The 16,948-nt window shown below is 41.2% G+C and overlaps 2 protein-coding genes across 12 annotated transcripts in view; one reads left to right on the top strand and one right to left on the bottom strand.

The window, feature by feature from the left end:
• The window catches only part of ZC2HC1B (zinc finger C2HC-type containing 1B), a 32,872-nt gene extending 23,002 nt beyond the window's left edge, over window positions 1–9,870 (top strand). Inside the window, 2 exon segments of the mRNA XM_036871855.1 lie at window positions 2,276–2,381; window positions 9,160–9,870. Coding sequence (XP_036727750.1) covers window positions 2,276–2,381; window positions 9,160–9,239 — 186 coding nt within the window. The 3' untranslated portion in view covers window positions 9,240–9,870.
• A 2,204-nt stretch (window positions 9,871–12,074) lies between these two features.
• PLAGL1 (PLAG1 like zinc finger 1) overlaps window positions 12,075–16,948 on the bottom strand; it is a 150,739-nt gene continuing 145,865 nt past the window's right edge. For all 11 annotated transcript variants that reach the window (XM_036870949.1, XM_036870950.1, XM_036870955.1 and 8 more), the window contains one exon: window positions 12,075–14,005. In XM_036870949.1, the coding sequence (XP_036726844.1) occupies window positions 12,766–14,005 (1,240 nt within the window). In that variant the 3' untranslated portion in view covers window positions 12,075–12,765. The remainder of the gene's footprint in view (window positions 14,006–16,948) is intronic.

Genomic DNA, 16,948 nt, shown 5'->3' with positions numbered 1-16,948 from the left:
CGTCAGAGCCACAAGGGCTTTAAGCCAAGCTGGCTCAGAGAGGAGGAAAAAGGGGATTAAGTGAATAGGTGCCCTAAATCTGAGGCCAACCAGCCTGAGGGCCTGGAAGCAGGAATTGAAAGTTCCCTGGAACCCAGGAAGTCCTCCTGTCCATCTTTCCATCTTTCCGTTTTGTCTCTTCTTCCTACTCTGCTGTACTTTCTCTCCTCCCTGCAGACTGACCTTCTCAGCTTTTCTGTCCAACCATCCGTCACTGGCCTCATGTGTCCTTCTGTATGCAGCGTAGACTGGTCACATAGTGCAGATCGGAGTGACATGGAATTGGTTTTTTAGAAAGGTCACCCTTGCAGTCAGTGTTCAGGATGGTTTGGCGAGAGCCAGTTAGAAGCCACACGACAGGAAAGGAAAATGAGGGCTCAGAGTAAGAGGACTATGGGGGGTGTGTGTGTGTGGAGGAGCGGGTAGATTTAAGAAATAGTTTTTGGGACGGAGAAGCTGATTGAATATAAGGTAAAAGAGGATCAGGGTTGGCAAAAAGGTTTTTAGCTCCAGAGCCTGGCAGATAATACCACACATCTAGATAAAGGAGCACAGGAGGCAGCAGATAGGTGTGTTGGTGGGGCAGGCAGGGTGGTTATGATAAATATAGTTGTAGAGATTCAATCTTTACACCTGAAATATCATGGGAAGCAGTGCAATATAGAAAGAGCCCAGATTTTTCAATCAGCAGTCAGGGTTTGACTTTCAGTTTTATATTATCTACAGGTAAACTTGGAAAAGTTACTTAAATTCTTTGAGGCTCACTTTAACGTGTGTCTTGCTGAGCTGTTGGGAGGATTATAGGTAATACCAGTACAGTGCCTTGCACACAGGGTGCCCCGGCCTTTTCCTCTTTCCACATTGCCCCGCCCTCCTTCCCCTCTCTCATGGTCTTTTCCTATAGTGGGAGAGGCACCACAATTTGGGGGGGAATATGACTGCTTTGGGCTTGACTTCAACTTAGTTTTGGAAAAAGGACAACTCTACCTATACTTCCTAAAGCAGTAAAGGGTGCATTATGTTTCTTCGAACGACTCTTCTAAGCAGTCCACAAAGTTAGTGGGCGTCAGTGGGCCCAAGGGGAGCAGAGGGAAGCAGCGGACGGAAGTGCTTTTTATTCCTGAAGAAGGCCAGCTGGCTGTCCTGAGTGCAGCCAGTGACTTGGCCCTGTTCCTCTCCTTGTTTTCCAGAGCTAAGTGGTGATTGGGAACACAGAAGAAAAATTGCTTGCTTTCTGAATTGCTTGCTTTCTGAGTAAACTCGCTGTAGAGTGTATTTGAACAGCAGCGCTGTTTCCCTTATGCCAGCTTCACCACTCTGGGGCCCTGCCTAATAGTGGAGCTTATTCAGAAGGAGAACAAAAAAGGAGGTGTTGTTTCAGTTTTGAAGGGCTGTTAACAGCACAGCTGAAATGTGTTTCTATTTTAAACATAATCAAGTATAAAAATGTGTTACACCCTTAACCAAAAGAGACCAATATGGGCCTCTGAAAATAGCTTTCTTTGTTTGGCTGGGGATGAGCTGCCTGCTCTAGCCTCCTAGCTGTCCTTGCCCAAGTGAGGAGTCTCACTTGGAAGAACAGGTTATCTTTATACTGGAGTTGCCATGGAGATGTTGAGGGATCAGGAGCGAGGTAGAAAGGAGTATACAGAGGAGCTCCCAAGGAACCTCTTGGTCCTTCTTCTGTATTAATGTGGCTATTCTGCTACTGCTGCTCAGCAGGGAGGGGAGCGGCATGGAGACGTTGGAATTCCATGTTTAAAACACTTGCTGCCTGCCAGTGTCTGTTTTTCTTCTCTGTTCATGTATTTAAAAACAAAATCATCTTCAAGTGTAATGAAAAACTAAAATGTTCCATAACTGTCCTTATTGACATTAAGTGATTTCTTATGTCTCCATACAACTAATTTTACAGGATTAACATATCACCACTCCACCAAGGGCTTGATTATGGAATGAAAGCTCTAAAACCCAGACATGGTTTTGAGCCCCAGCAGGGAGGACAGGAATGAGGCTACTAAGGTGCAGGGTGTGCGTGTCCCCGTCCCCTGGGTGTCGCAGGTCCCAGACATGGCTGCAGCCTGCTGCTGGTGAAGGGGAGACAGCTTTACATCCTGTGTGCTACCTGAGGTTACAGAACTCGTCCCCTCTGCCCCCTCTCTCTCTGTCTCTCTGTCTTTCTGTCTCTCTCTTTCTCTGTCTCTCTGTCTCTCTGTCTCTCTCTCTCTCTCTGTAGGGTAGGGTTCAGATGAGTCCAGAAAAAGGAACAACTGTAACCAGTGCCGTGGGAGCTCTGCTGCAGAACAGGGCCCAGGAGGCCAGTGTGGTCCCAACCAGGCCAGGTGAGCTGGAGTGAGCATCTCAACTATCGAACGACAGAGTCAGAGGGGGCCACTGTTGGCTTTGGGATTTGCTGGCAGTCAGCAAAAGCTATGACATCCAAAGTTGCTTTGGGATATAAAGATATGTGGGTTTGTTTGAGGTTAAAACTTATTTGCCAAGAAAGGATATTTCCTAATTTACCAGGATTAGACAACTCTGACAATGTACAAGGTCAGATCTGATTACAACAGCGGGGTCTAGAACCAATGTTCTCTGTTCTGGTAAAATTAAAAAGAAATTAAGGATGGGAGATGGCAGTGTGCCAGGTTTTGTGTGGAAAATAAGGGAAGAAGATGAAATCACTGTCTCAGAGAGATATCCATACTCCCATGTTCATTACAGCATTTTTCAAATAGCCAAGATATAGAAACAACTGACGTGTCTGTTGATGGATGAATGGATAAAGATGGGGTATATATTATTCAACAATAAAAAGAAAAGGAAATCCTTCCATTTTCGACAACATGGATAAACCTGGAGGGCATTATGCTAAGTGAAATAAGTCGGAGAGAAGGAGGACAAATACTGTATGCCCTCACTTACGTGTGGAACCTTAAAAAGTTAAACTCGTAAAAACAGAGAATAGAATGGTGGTTGCCATGGGTGGAGGGTAGGGTGGGAGAAATGGGGAGATGTTGGTCAAAGGGTACAAACTTCCAGTAATAAGATGAATAAGTTCTGGGGATCTAAAGTACAGCATGGTGACTCTAGTTAACAGTACTGTATTATACACTTAAAAACTGCTAAGAGAGTAGATCTTAAATGTTCTTACCACATACACACTAAAGTAACTATGTGAGGTGAGGGGTGTGTTAACTAACCTTATTGTGGTGATCATTTTGCAATATATACATGTATCAGTTATCATATTGTACACCTTACACTTATACATATATTCAATTAGATCTCAGTAAGGCTGGAAAAAAAGAAAAAAGGGAAGAATTTCCTCCCTAGAATGAAATAATTTCTTCAAAGTAGCAGAAAGGTATGACCACCATTATAGTACTTACTATATGCTTGACCCATTTCATTTAATCCTCGCAATAATCCTCCAAATGTTTTAATCTATGGAAAGGGAAACTGAGGCTCAGTTAAGGCACACAACTGGTAAACAGCAGAGCTGGATTAGATATCTACTGTGCTTTCTCTCTTCATTGAGCTGCATTAGTAATAATGGGCATTCTTCTTTATGATCAGCATGTACTGTGAAGGCAATATGAATTAATTCATGATCATATTGGCCCATCTGGTCACAAGTCTTATTTTGAAGGTATTATCAGAACCAGAATAAGAAATGCCAGTTTCACAGTCAAAGTAATAATAGCACTATAAATTTTTATCGTTAGTTTTTAAATTCCTCATGAGTTGCTTATCATGGGTTTAAAAATTGAATTGATATTTAAAAAATTTCCCCACAGCCATCTAAACTCAAATCATTAGTTTTTTCCTGATCTGTAAAAACTTAACAATGGGGTAGGTTTTAGTTTTCATTTAGAACAAAAATAATTCAAATTATATATGTGTTCTTTTGGTAAAACTTCCACTAGCAAGCTTTTTTCTAAAGTGTAACAATTAGTGTCCTTCAGAAAAGACAATTTCTTTCTACTATGGCTTCTTTTCTTATTTTTTCAATGAATATATTATAATGCTTCCCTTCCAGTGAAAAACATCCCTTTGATTTTGAGGTTGAAGCATATTTGCCAAGAGGGAATATTTCTTAATTCATCAGGATTAGACAACTCTGACAGCGTGCCAAGTCAAATCTGAGTACAGCCTCGGAGTCCAGGATTTGCATTCCCCGCTCTAGTAAACCTGGAAAGAGACTGGGAATCGGGGGAGACAGGCGTAGTGTTGAAAATAGGGGAAGAGTTCCTTCCGTGAACTAAATAATTTCTTTAAAGCAGCAGCAAGGCACCAGTGGAAAGGTCCTGAATTAGGGCTTAGCAGTCCCGTGTCCCAGTATGTGGCATTAAGCGGGACGCTACAAAGACACCATTCTGATACACTAGGAAACAGAGGAGTAGGCCAGCAGATCTAAGCAAAACAGTATTATATTTGTTCTTGACTAGTTAACGGTGGTTTATAGCTACTGTGATGTTGCTAAGTAAAAGGCAGAGTCCGGCAGGGCCCACACTGGGTTCTGTGCCAACCTGACCTCGCCGTCCACTGCTTCCTCTCAGTCCTGCTCACTCCTGGCTCAGGGCCTTTGCACGGGCTGCCCCTCTGCTGAAAACCAGAACCCTCCCTCACTGATCTGCACTGCTGTCTCCCTCCCTCCAGTTCTCTGCTGAGTGTCCTCTTCCCGGTGCGCCTCGCCCACACCCTCTGTATTTAGAAGTGATCAGGGCCTCCATCATTCTCTTTGTAGTTTTTCAAAGTGGCATTTATCATCATCTAGTATTCATTACAGGTTTGTTTATCTCCTTCCTGTCCCCCCACCCCCAGAAAAAGGGATGTAAGTTTCAAGAAGGCAGGGATCTGTCTGCTTGGTCTATTTTGTATTGTGCTGCTGTATCCCTAGCTGTTAGAATTGTTCATGGCAGTTATGAAGTGCTCAGTAAATACTTTTTGAATGAAATATGTTGGAGAAAAATGGGTATCTTAAGTCTATAATTTCTCACTTAGATTACTGGCATATGATAGAATTGTCCTGTTAATTAGCTTTAAGAGGTAGCTTTTTGTTTTATTTCAGGCTTAAGATGCTTTCTCAATTTAATTTCTCTTCTTTCCTGTGGCCTCACCTGTTTACATTTAAAATTAAAATTGTCAGGGTTAGTGTGCCTTTAAATTAGTCACATTTCATTCGGAGCCATTCTGGGGAGGAAGCAGAAGTCTACTGAGGGGAGGTTAATTTTGAAAACTCTTTAAGGCTTGGAGAAAAGCACTGAGTCCCTCTCACTAATGTAAACAGGCCCTTAACGTGAATCAGATTCGCATCTGCTGGCCATTGTTTTTGTTCTGGTCAGTATTAATCTATTTGTAATATGAGGGTCTTTTAAAAATTGTTGTTGGTCTTGCTATTTCTAGATTTACAGTCGATAGTTAGGCTAGTTGGTGTCACTCGTCTTCCACATAAATCCTTTACTGTCTTCATCTAGCTGGTAGTTAGCCCTCTAAAACTCTAGCTGTCATTCTTCAACTCTCTTGAGTAAAATAAGCATTTAGAATCTCTCATTTATAACATTTTGTTCTGAATTCTCAGTCAGGGGAAATGTGTGTCAGGCACAATCCTTATCCGTCCCAGAGCCTTCTAAGAAGTTACGTATGTACAGGAAAATCTCTGCCCAAGAGAACTTGTGACATTACATGAAGTTGATACACAGCTGCCATGGATGTTCAAAAGGATTCATTCACTCAGCACATAGTTATTGTGTATGGTTGTTTCTTATACCCATGGATTCTTCAAAAAGTCTAGGGGGAGAGGCAGTCAATAACTATTATATCTAATATTTAACAGTGGGATATAAAAGTCCTAAGGGAATCAAGAGATCAACTTTGCTGAGGAGGCTTTATGGAGGAGGTGACAGTCAGAGAGAGGAAGCTTCATAGAGGTAGAGGCATTTGAGATGAGCTTTCAGGATGAGCTACATTTTTTTTTTAACTCAGCCTCAGTTTCTTTGTTTTTAATTTATTTAGTTGTGCTGGGTCTTAGTTGTGGCTTGCCAGCTCCTTAGTTGTGGCTTGCCGACTCCTTAGTTGCAGCTCGCTGGCTCCTTAGGTGAGGCATGTGGGCTCCTTAGTGTGGCATACGAACTCTTAGTTGCAGCATGCATGTGGGATCTAGTTCCCTGACCAGGGATCGAACCCAGGCCCTCTGCATTGGGAGCACGGAGTCTTTTTTTTTTTTTTTTTTCTTACTATATTTTTTTAACATCTTTATTGGAGTATAATTGCTTTACAATGGTGTGTTAGTTTCTGCCTTATAACAAAGTGAATCAGCCAGAGATATACATATATCCCCATATCTCCTCCCTCTTGCATCTTCCTCCCACCCTCCCTATTCCACCCCTCTAGGTGGTCACAAAGCACCGAGCTGATCTCCCTGTGCTATGCGGCTGCTTCCCACTAGCTATCTATTTTACATTTGGTAGTATATGTAAGTCCATGCCACTCTCTCACTTCGTCCTAGCTTACCCTTCCCCCTCCCCGTGTCCTCAAGTCCATTCTCCATGTCTGCATCTTTATTCCTGTCCTGCCCCTAGGTTCTTCATAACCAGTTTTTTTTTTAGATTCCATATATATGTGTTAGCATACAGTATTTATTTTTCTCTTTCTGACTTACTTCACTCTGTATGACAGACTCTAGGTCCATCCACCTCACTACAAATAACTCAATTTTGTTTCTTTTTATGGCTGAGTAATATTCCATTGTATATATGTGCCACATCTTCTTTATCCATTCATGGGAGCACGGAGTCTTATCCATTTCACCACCAGGGAAGTCCCAGGATGAGCTAGATTTTGACCAATGGAGAAAAGTTGCAGAAGCAATGAACAAAGATATGGAAATAAGAATGCAGAGGACATACTCTGGAAACAAATGGCCCATTTGGCCAAAGCACAGAGAAGAACTGGGGTTAAAGTTAGAATGGAAGGCTGGCACTAGAGCAAGGAGGGCCCTAAATGCTTGGCGAGATGTCCAGACTCTATGTGATTAACACCGATGCTGGTGTCACATCCCCAGGCATGCGCATCTGTATAAGTTAGACTATTATGATGACCTAGAAGCTTTTTGGTTCTAGACACTTTAAGTTAGTCTGCAAAAATGTCTCTTGAGACGGAGCATTTTTTTTTTAATTGCCATGTAAGAAATTAATGCTTACTGTAGAAGATACTGGAAAATGGTATAAAGAAATGGTATAAATGGTATAAAGAAAAAGTGTAAAGAAAATAAAAAACATCCATAATTCCACACCCTGTTAACATTGATATCTCTTTTCATTTTTTCTCTTTATACTCCTTTTTTGTTTTTCTTTTATCAAAGCTAGGATCATAGTCTGTGTACACATCCTGATTTTTTTTCACTAACAAACTTTGAACATTTCCCTATGGCAAAGAGTTTCTTTAAAAACATAGTATCATATCACAAAAATACAATGGAACTTGTTTATCTGTTATCCTGACTTGAATAGGTAGGTTGTTTCTACTTTTTTGCTGTACTGAATATCTCCCTTCTTCATGGACAGTAGCCCATGCTTAGCTGTACACTCTTCTAAGCTCTTCATATATTAATCTTCATTAATCCTCATTTAATCCTCAAAGTAACACAGGGGAGTAGACATATTATTCATATCCCTAGTTTACAGGTGAGGAAAGCACAGAGAGGAAAAGCAACTTGCACAAGTAATTTTTAATAGGAAATGGTAGAGCCAAGCAAATCTTTATCTACTTTGGGAAAACTGGGTCAAAAAATATAAAGATTAAGGAGATAATTATATAAACATATATTTATATATTATTATATATTACATTATTTAGTACATATTATATACTAGCATATATATTATTTAGTAGGTATATATTATTTAGTAGATATATGTTAGGAAATTGTTTTAGAAAAAGGTGTGGCTCTTCCTTCATTCTCACGAAGATTCTAATGTTCAGATGGGAACTGAGTTTATAGCCTAGTCAGCAAATATCTACATGGCTATTTTCTCAAGGGTTTTGATATAAGAGTGACAGATTTACAGGGAAGGTACCTCTGGGCAGCAGCTTCTCCAGCACCTTTATACAGAGAGACTAAGATCACTGTGAAAATGTAGTTCTGGGTTCTAGAGCTGCGTTGCTTCATATATTTAGTGAATTGCCTATGAAGTTTTGTTGGTGTAGGTTCTGCTTTGGTGTCTGGAGCCAGTGGATTTGATCAGGTTATAAGCATCTTCCCTGCACTAGCCTCCCCTCCTTACCTAACCTAATTGCGTAGCAAATGTCATGAGTATTGAAGGGTCAGTTGCTGATTCCTTGGAAAAAATAAAACTTGGAGATCTTTGGGTAATACGAACACTGAGTTCTTTCTATCCTGTGTCCTTTGATATTGATTCACGATTTCCTTGGGTTGTTTGGTTATTCCCCCGTTGTAAAACACTGATTAGAAAGGAGGCCTCTAGGACAGAGAGCACTAATTCTTTTTTTTTTTTTTTTTTTTTTAATGATTTCCTTGAGAATCCCGTCCCATACCATGTGGTCCTTTAAAACAGACTATGGTATGGTATGCCTATATCCATAAACTCCTACATCTCCATACCTAGCAGTGCTGTTGGACACGAAGGAAAAGAGTCCTGTCTGGGGATTGAGTCCATCATTGTGTAAATAACCCCTGGGAGGGAAGGCATCTCATGCTTCCATAAGGCTTATCAAACCCTTTCTAGCATGAAAGCAGGCAAAGAATTGTGAAGACATGAAATACTCAGGGTACATTTTGAAAGCCAGGGCAGTAGTGGGGAGAGGTGTTGAGGGTCAGCTTGTATAAATGGTGGGCCACTGAGGTGGTGGTCCAAGGGCCCATCCACGGGTAAGTGAAGGCCTAGGGGTAGAGGAGAGAAGGCTCCTGAGACAGTTTCTGTTTTCCTTATTATTTGGCCCAGGATGGGGACTGAGAACTTGTCTATAGCTACAAAACTAAACAAAAGAAGAATAGAGATTTTTGAATCCAGTGTGAGGATTTCGTAATCATTTCTTTTTTCTGTTGTTGCTAATGTTTGCTTTTACATAATAACAAATCTGTTTATGTCTGCAAAGGATTAGCAGTGGACCCTGCTTCTGGAGCAAAATTCAGGCAAGGATTTACTAAATCTTCTAAAAAAAAGATTAACTCCTAGAGGCCAGGTAAGAAAAAAAAAAAAAAAATTTACCTCTAATCCAGGTGTTGCCGATCATCCAATGGGCAAGACAGTTAATGAGCCTTTAAGAGAATGAATCCATAGCAGGCCAATCAAAGAGGAATTTGGACAAATCCTGATTTGGGTTACTAAAATGTATGTTCTTGAAATTTACTCTTCTGTTAAACATATAGTTTGAAATGACATTCAGTTTTTGTTTCTTGGATTTAACAGGAAAGGGGAATGATTCTTCATTTTGTTTCTTGGATTTAACAGGAAAGGGGAATGATTTTTCATTTTGACCTGGAAGGTTACTGCCCTGTCCCTTTTTCCAAACAAGGACAGTTCCCTGAGATTGACACTGAATAGGACTGCTATGAAGTTGGAGACTTTTTGATATGTGAATTGTTAAAACAATTGAAAATTTAAAGAGGCCTATATTACTTAACATTCTCAATGTGGAAACAACGGAGTTCTAAAGTAAGTGCCTTTTCTTTCTGCTTCCGGACTGGCTCCCTGGAAGTCCTCGGCCTGGATGGCTGTGTACCCAGGAAAGCCGCCTAAGGGGAGGGAAGGGGAGACGTCTGTTTACATGCCCGTGGTTTCTCTCGAGACATCATGTAGGACAAGTAAAAACTAGCTTCAAACTTCCTTACCCACTCCCTTCAAAATCTTCCCCCCAAATCATTAAACACCACGTCAACCTGTATGATAATGCTGGATTTAAAGATTCACTTGAAGCTTTTTTTTTTAAGTGGACATTTAATAAGCTTTTAAAGAAAATGTTACTTTGATATTAGAAACTTTTAGTGAAACAGTCTTTGGTGTACTAACATTATTGCTTTCTAGGAAAATCGTTTTTTACCTAGCTTTATTCTATATAATAGCTGTGAAATCTCAGCTTTGTTATTTGCTTCTAATGAACATTAAACTATAATTAGTTACCACTCCTATTTTAAATGTCCATCTGTATACCATGTAGAATTGTCTCACATATACCAGTGTACACAGTCGGTTTTGGGGGAACACTACAGTGGAAGGAACAGGTTCCAGTAACCTTCCCACCCTGTGGAGAGGACGCTCTAAGTGGCCTCAGGCCATTTATTTATCACGGCCAACTTGGAAGTCAACTGTTCATTTCACCATTGGTTTATGTAGCTCTGTTGGGAGGTGGTGTCTCAACTATTTTTTTCTCTTGGTCATCTTAAGGGTTAGTAAACTCCTTTTGTAGTAGAGTCATTTATACTTAACTCATGCTTTTTAATCTAAGAATTTTTTAATCTTTTATTAAACTCAGGGAATTTTATTTAGGAGTAAGCCATCTTTTTCTGTCTAATTAGGAGAATACCAACCTACTCCCACCTGTGGTACAGCAAACACGGCATCTGAAAGTCTTACGATCTGTATTTTGGGAACTAAATGCTATGTTTTATGCTCAGGTAAATCAGGTATGTGTTCCGGAATTGACTGAAGACTCGTAAGCCACATAAAAGTATTTATGGAAGCTTCTGTAAATGGAATTTGGGAAGCTTTAGCTGAGGAGAGCTGCCACTCTACCACCCTCCGCTTGCTGTGGGAGATTGCCTTCCCTTGGAGAGGTAAGAGTGGATTTGGGAACTTAGACATCCCAGAGCAGTAGATTCCTACTGACGAGGTAACCTGTGTCCCTCTGTCTCATTTCTTCCCTGCAAGTGAAACCGCAGTTTAAGGAGCCACCATGTCAGTTCCACACATGCAGCAGCCCAGCCCCAGGGAGCTGATCTACAGTGCCTGCCACCCTTTATGGTCAGCAGCGTCACCTCTAAGGACTGTGAACCACGGTTTCTCACATGTGGCTAATGTGCTGCTTTAATGGGCAAACGAACTCAAGGTTTCCCTTTCTCTACCCAACCCCACCCTATTGAGAGGTAAAACAAGCAAAAATAAACAGTTATTATGGGGGCATATTTTCTGAAGAAATCCCAATATGAAATAATTTCTAATTTGTACTAGAAATTAATAGTAAACACCATTGTAAAACGGGATCATGGTAGCCTAGCCTAGACAAAACTTCAGTAGCTAGTATTCTGACCTATATCTCAGAAATAAATTACATAGCATTCTGGAAGGATTCAGAATGTTATACAGTAATTTTTAGAACTAAGTTCTTAGCACTGTGAATTTAATGAAACATATAAGCTCCTACCTTAAATCATAATTATTTTACTCAAAAAAAAAAAAAAGGGTGGAGGGGGTTAGTTGCTAATAGATGCTGAATGGAGGTCAGAATAGTAGTTTCTGTAGGGGATGTAATGACCAGGAGGGGGCATGAGGGAGCCGGCTAAGGAGCTGGAACTGTTTTCTATCTATCTCCATGTGGATAGTTCCGCGGTATGGTTGTATATAAAAATTAATCAAGCCATTTGCAGAATTTGTAGAGTTTATTATATGTAAGATATATCTTCATATAGAAAGCCTCTAAACACAAAAGACAAAGGAGCTTTAAAAAAAGGTTAGGTTTTATATTTTAAAAACTCATTAGATACCAAATTCAAGAGATAGATTATAGTTACATTGTAAAACGTTATCTTTTTTGAATAAAACTAATATTGACTTAAATGATGAATTTTAAAATGCATTTACTTATTGGTGATTAAAAATACTTAAGCAGAGTAGTATTTTAAGCCAGACAGAGCAAAGGAAATTCTTGTTTAATATATATATATATATTTTTTTTTTAAATTCCAGTAATATTCTTAAATTCCTGTTAAAAATATAATCAATATTAAAGTCAGTAAAATGCTTTTTTTGACTGACGCCTGGATTATTTTACTGCTTAACCTGGTTACACAGTGATTTTTTTTTTTTTCTGTCAGATGTAACTGACAATCAGTTTAGTCTTTAAGATAAATGAAGTGATAACTCACATTGTAGCATCCTGTGGAAAATATTCAAACTACATTTAAAATGCTTTTTTAAAATGGAGACATCTATTATTCCACAAGAAATTGTTTCTGTAAAACTATAGGTTGGCTATGGCAATAGTAACTAAACTACATCCAACCCTGAAGGTAGAAAAATCCCTGAAAAGAAATACACAGCCTAGTCATAATATGCAATATAAAGGTTATTTTCTTATTTTAAAAATTCTCCCATTTTGGAGAAATCCAAACCTTTCCATAGTTCCCTTACTAGGCAGTGCCACATAAAGTTATTTAGTTAACATTATTATGATCATGGCTTACGATTAAGTTCAATTTGACAAACACCTATATATAGCAGCCCTCGTATGGATGTCGGTTATGACAATGGTTGCAGTTCCATTAAAGAATACTTGCTTATTAAATTTGGTACAAAGCATGAATACTCAGGACAGATTGGCACAATACATGCAGTTCGAGAACTCTCTTCTCTCAAGCCAGTCATCACTGAATAAGCCATATTCCAGTCCTGCTTTCTCACTCTTTCCTTGTATCATAACTAACTGATGTTTAAAATGCTTCTTAAAACATCTTCCAGAATAAGAAAGGTACGCTTTAAAAACCAGTCATCTGAATGCATGGTGGAAATGAGGCAGGATAGCTGAACCAGTGCCAGCTGGGAAAACGTGGGGGATGGGGGGCAGGGGGAGCTGGCCCAGGCTCATAGTGCTCATGGCGAGTGAGGGGTCTTGTTGCTGCTGCCCCAGACAGCTTAACCTGTGGGGCAGAGATTCCCCAGGCCCCAGGGTGAGACTGCTGTTCCCAAAGGCATTTTGGGTAGCAGGAGGGGGCAGCTGCCAGAAGCCCAACAGAGGGGAAAGGTCCAAAGAGGCAGGTATTGTTAGGTTCACAGCGTCTGCAGGTAGCTCCTTGGGCAGGTTTACTTTACCAGCACCTCCCTTAGCCAGATCAAAACCTGGGTTGAGCTTGTGAGGTGACTGAGGCTCTTGCAGAGGCAAGTCCTCAAGCAAATTGGTATTGCAAAATCCTTTAGTATCCGCTTTGAGGGGCAGGCTTGCAAGTGGGGAGTATGAGGTAGAACTGGTGTTGTACTTGTGATTCTGGAGGGGTGGGGGGGGAGAGCTGGGGGATGCTGCGGGGTGGAGCGGCGCCAGGAGCTCTGGCAGCGCGGGTACAGGCTGGGAGGTTTGCTCCGAGGGGCCGTGGGTGTGGCTGTGTACCTCAGCTGGCAGGCCGCTTGCAAGCCCGTTCTGTGCAGGAGCCCCTAAAGGGAAAGGAGGCAGTGGGGCAGCCTTCAGTTGGAACTGGGGAGAGATGGAGTGGAAGGTGTTCAGAAGGTCTCCGGACTGCAGACTCTCTTTCATCAGCTCCTGTGAGTGTGTCTTCTTGGTGTGTCGCGTGAGGTGGTCTTTGCGCCCAAACCTCTGGGCACAGAACTGACACAGGAAGTCTTTGCAGCCTGTGTGGACCACCAGGTGGCGCCGCACGTCTTTCCGGGTGTAGAAGCATCTTTCACAGTGGTCGCACTGGTGCTTCTTTTCCTTGGCTCCACTAGGGGGCTTCTCTTCGGCGTGGGCCTTGAGGTGGTCCAGCAGCACCTCAGTGCTCCCTAGCTCCAGGGCACAGACCCCGCAGGTGAGGTCGCCGCTGCTGGCCGCGTGGAGGGCCAGGTGCCTCTTGTAGCCCAGCATGGTGTTGTACTTCTTCCCACACTCCTCACACCCAAAGGCCATCTTGTTGGGGTCGTGCGTTTGGAGGTGGTTTTTCAGGTGGTCTTTCCGGTTGAAAGTCTTCTCACAATGAGCACACTGGTGGGATTTCTGGGGTGAATGGGTAGCCATGTGCCTAGGGGCGGAAGGAAGAAGTTCACAACAGACCCAGTTTTTTACGAGCTGAAGAAACATACAGAAACAGTATTAAAACGTTGATAGTAGTTTTCTCTAGGTGGTGGTATATGTGTTTTAGTTTTAAAATACTTTTCTGTATTTTCCAGATTCTACACATAAACTGTATAATGAAAAAACAGGTACTACATGATGCAGTTTTCACACCTGTAAAGAATACGCTTTGAGAACACATTTTCCTAATGTACACAAAGAGATTTCTAAACAAATACAAGTATACAAGCATTTTAAGATATATGATCATGAAGAAATATTTTTCAGGAAGGGGTTTAAATGACTATTCTATACTCTTAAAATTTCTGAATTTCCAGAAGTGATCCAATTTGCCTTCTACACAGAACCCCATACCCCTGCCCCCCAGTGTTGTTATTTTTACTGTTTCTAATACAATTTCTGCTTGGTCTTTATTGAGACAAAAAGTCCAGGCCTTAGACATAAAGCTAAGAAGTCTGTCATCTTTAACCTCAGAGAAGGTGTCTAATTGGACCCAGAATGCCAAGCCCACCACCTGTTCTCGGAGCGTCAGCCTCCTGCCTCCCATGAGACCTTTACGCTCAAGTCTTAGTTTCTGCCGTTTAATACTCTCCTATTGGCTGTCATGTCACATGCGTGCAGCCCGTCTCCGTTTCTTCAAGATCCCTCTTAGACAGACACCTTCAACTCGCTTCCTAAAGGTCATTGGTAATTTCTTCGGCAAAGTTCAAAAGGACTTTTTCTAGAAGGACTAAGCAGCTACCCCAGGACAGTACAGGGAAACATACACTTGACTGCGGCAGGTTCTATGAGACAGGGGCAAACAGTGCTGAGGAACAGGGACAATGCAATAGGTATTTGGGGGATCTGAAGTGATGCTGGTCTCTCCAGGTTCCACATGCATTTAAATACATTCATAGGTTGTCGAAAGGGTTTTTCGAGGCTGCTAGAGGGCAAATAACAAACTTGACATTTAAACAACTTTCTTTCTATTTGGTCCAGCACTAATGTTTAGGAACCCTAAAGCTCTGTTCTGGATCTTGTCCCTCTCCCCTTTTTCCTTTGTGAAGGATTTTTACCTGATTGATTAAATTTCATTGATCACCCCTGTGTAGATCAGTGCCAAGGTAACAACTCTGGACCTGGTATTTCCTACCCACACTTTCCTGTCCTACTGCTGTCCTACCTATGAGAAAGGCTCAGGGGGACACAACTCTTACCTGAGCAATAACAGTTTTCACATTCTACCAGCTACCACCCCTCTTTTTTGACTCTTTCCTCTGCCTGGCATCCAATTCTTCTTTTAATTTCCCCCTCACCTGCTCATGCAACAGTTCCAATCTAGAACATGATCATCTTATAGCTGAAATTACTTCCACATCTCATTTCCCTCCCTAACTTTTCCTCTTACCTCACAACCCAAGAAACCACCAGTTTCAGTCTGTCCTATAGTCACCAAATACCACCGTCTTTGGGTGTCACCTGGACCACATCAATGATCTTAGAATTCCTCCGGGGTAACTGCTTACACTGGGGCTTCGTCTGCCTTGCCAAATCACTGTTCCTGCCCTTTGCTCTCTCCATGTAACTGCTTTCATCCTTTGCTGTATTAAGAAGTCCCATGTTCTCTTTTCTAGTTAAGCAAGTCAGTTATTTTCTTCTTCAACCTCTGCTTATAAAATGGATCTTATGTTACAACTGAGGGACACAGGATGGAATGCTGCCTTTAAAAAAAAAAAAAAAAGCAAAACCTAAAGCATCCTGCCCTCTCGCCCCTCTTCTATCCCTTTATTAGATCGCTGCTTCAGGCCAGAGAGGCAAGAAATGTCGGTGACTGCGGCAGGGAAGGCCGTTCTTGCATGAAGCACACTGCTTCCCTTTTTTGCTTCTCTTCACACCCTTAGCTGAACAAGTTGTTTCCCTTCCTCAGAACCACCACCACCTACCTCCTAAATATTGCTTAAGACATCTTCTTCAGTGCGGTTTACCACAGTAATCCCACCTAATTCCTGTCATTCCAGTAATCTGTTAGCGCCACTGTCTTTTCCAAATATTTATCTCCTATATGTGTTTTGGTCTTTATCCATGGTTATAATATCCTCACTGTGGCTTAACTGCAGCTAACACTGCTTTTGGTGTTCGGGTAAGGATAATTACTGTGTACACATAAGAAGCGTGTTGCAAAACAGGAAGCCTTTGCAACAAAATCGGTGCATACAGTAGGCACTCAACACATATTTATGGCTACTAGAGATCGGCCGATGTACAGAACACATTGGAATTTTAGGCGTGTATAGGCTTATTTTAACAAATCAGCTTATTATATTACATCATCTATAACAGTGCTATTCTTAAGAGCCATAATTTATCTCTCTCTTTAATTCTTTCAAGTGCCTTCCTCCAGGGGCATTCCCAGATCTAATTATAATGTGGTTCGTGTTCATACCACTCCGATGGAAACTCTGTCCTGCTAAATTCTGACTCTAACCTATGCATTTATATGTTAGTCTGAAAGTTAAAAGTTCATTTCATGAAAGTTAGAGGCAAAAGATGCATTTCCCTTAACCAGGTATCAAAAGAGGCATAGATTAGTGGCAGTTCTGTGTGTATAGCTCTGAAGGTACCATATATTCAGTACATAACACACACAGCATTCACTGTCAATCAGCCTACTGTGTCACTTACTGATTTTGAGTATATATTGTCTTTCTATAATATAAAAATCCTTTACAGGCAGAAACTACATCTCATATATTCATTTCCCTCAGGGAAGTGAGTACCTAATAGGCACTCAAGAAATATTGATAATTCAGACTAAATGTACTAGTTCTAAAAAAGGACCTATCTCCTAAAAGAGTAGTTTTTACCCTCTGTCGTATCATGGATGCCTTTGAAAATCTGATTAAATGCA

This window comes from Balaenoptera musculus, chromosome 12 (assembly GCF_009873245.2).
Source record: "Balaenoptera musculus isolate JJ_BM4_2016_0621 chromosome 12, mBalMus1.pri.v3, whole genome shotgun sequence".
NCBI lineage: Eukaryota > Metazoa > Chordata > Mammalia > Artiodactyla > Balaenopteridae > Balaenoptera > Balaenoptera musculus.
This window is presented reverse-complemented; position numbering and strand designations above follow the sequence as displayed.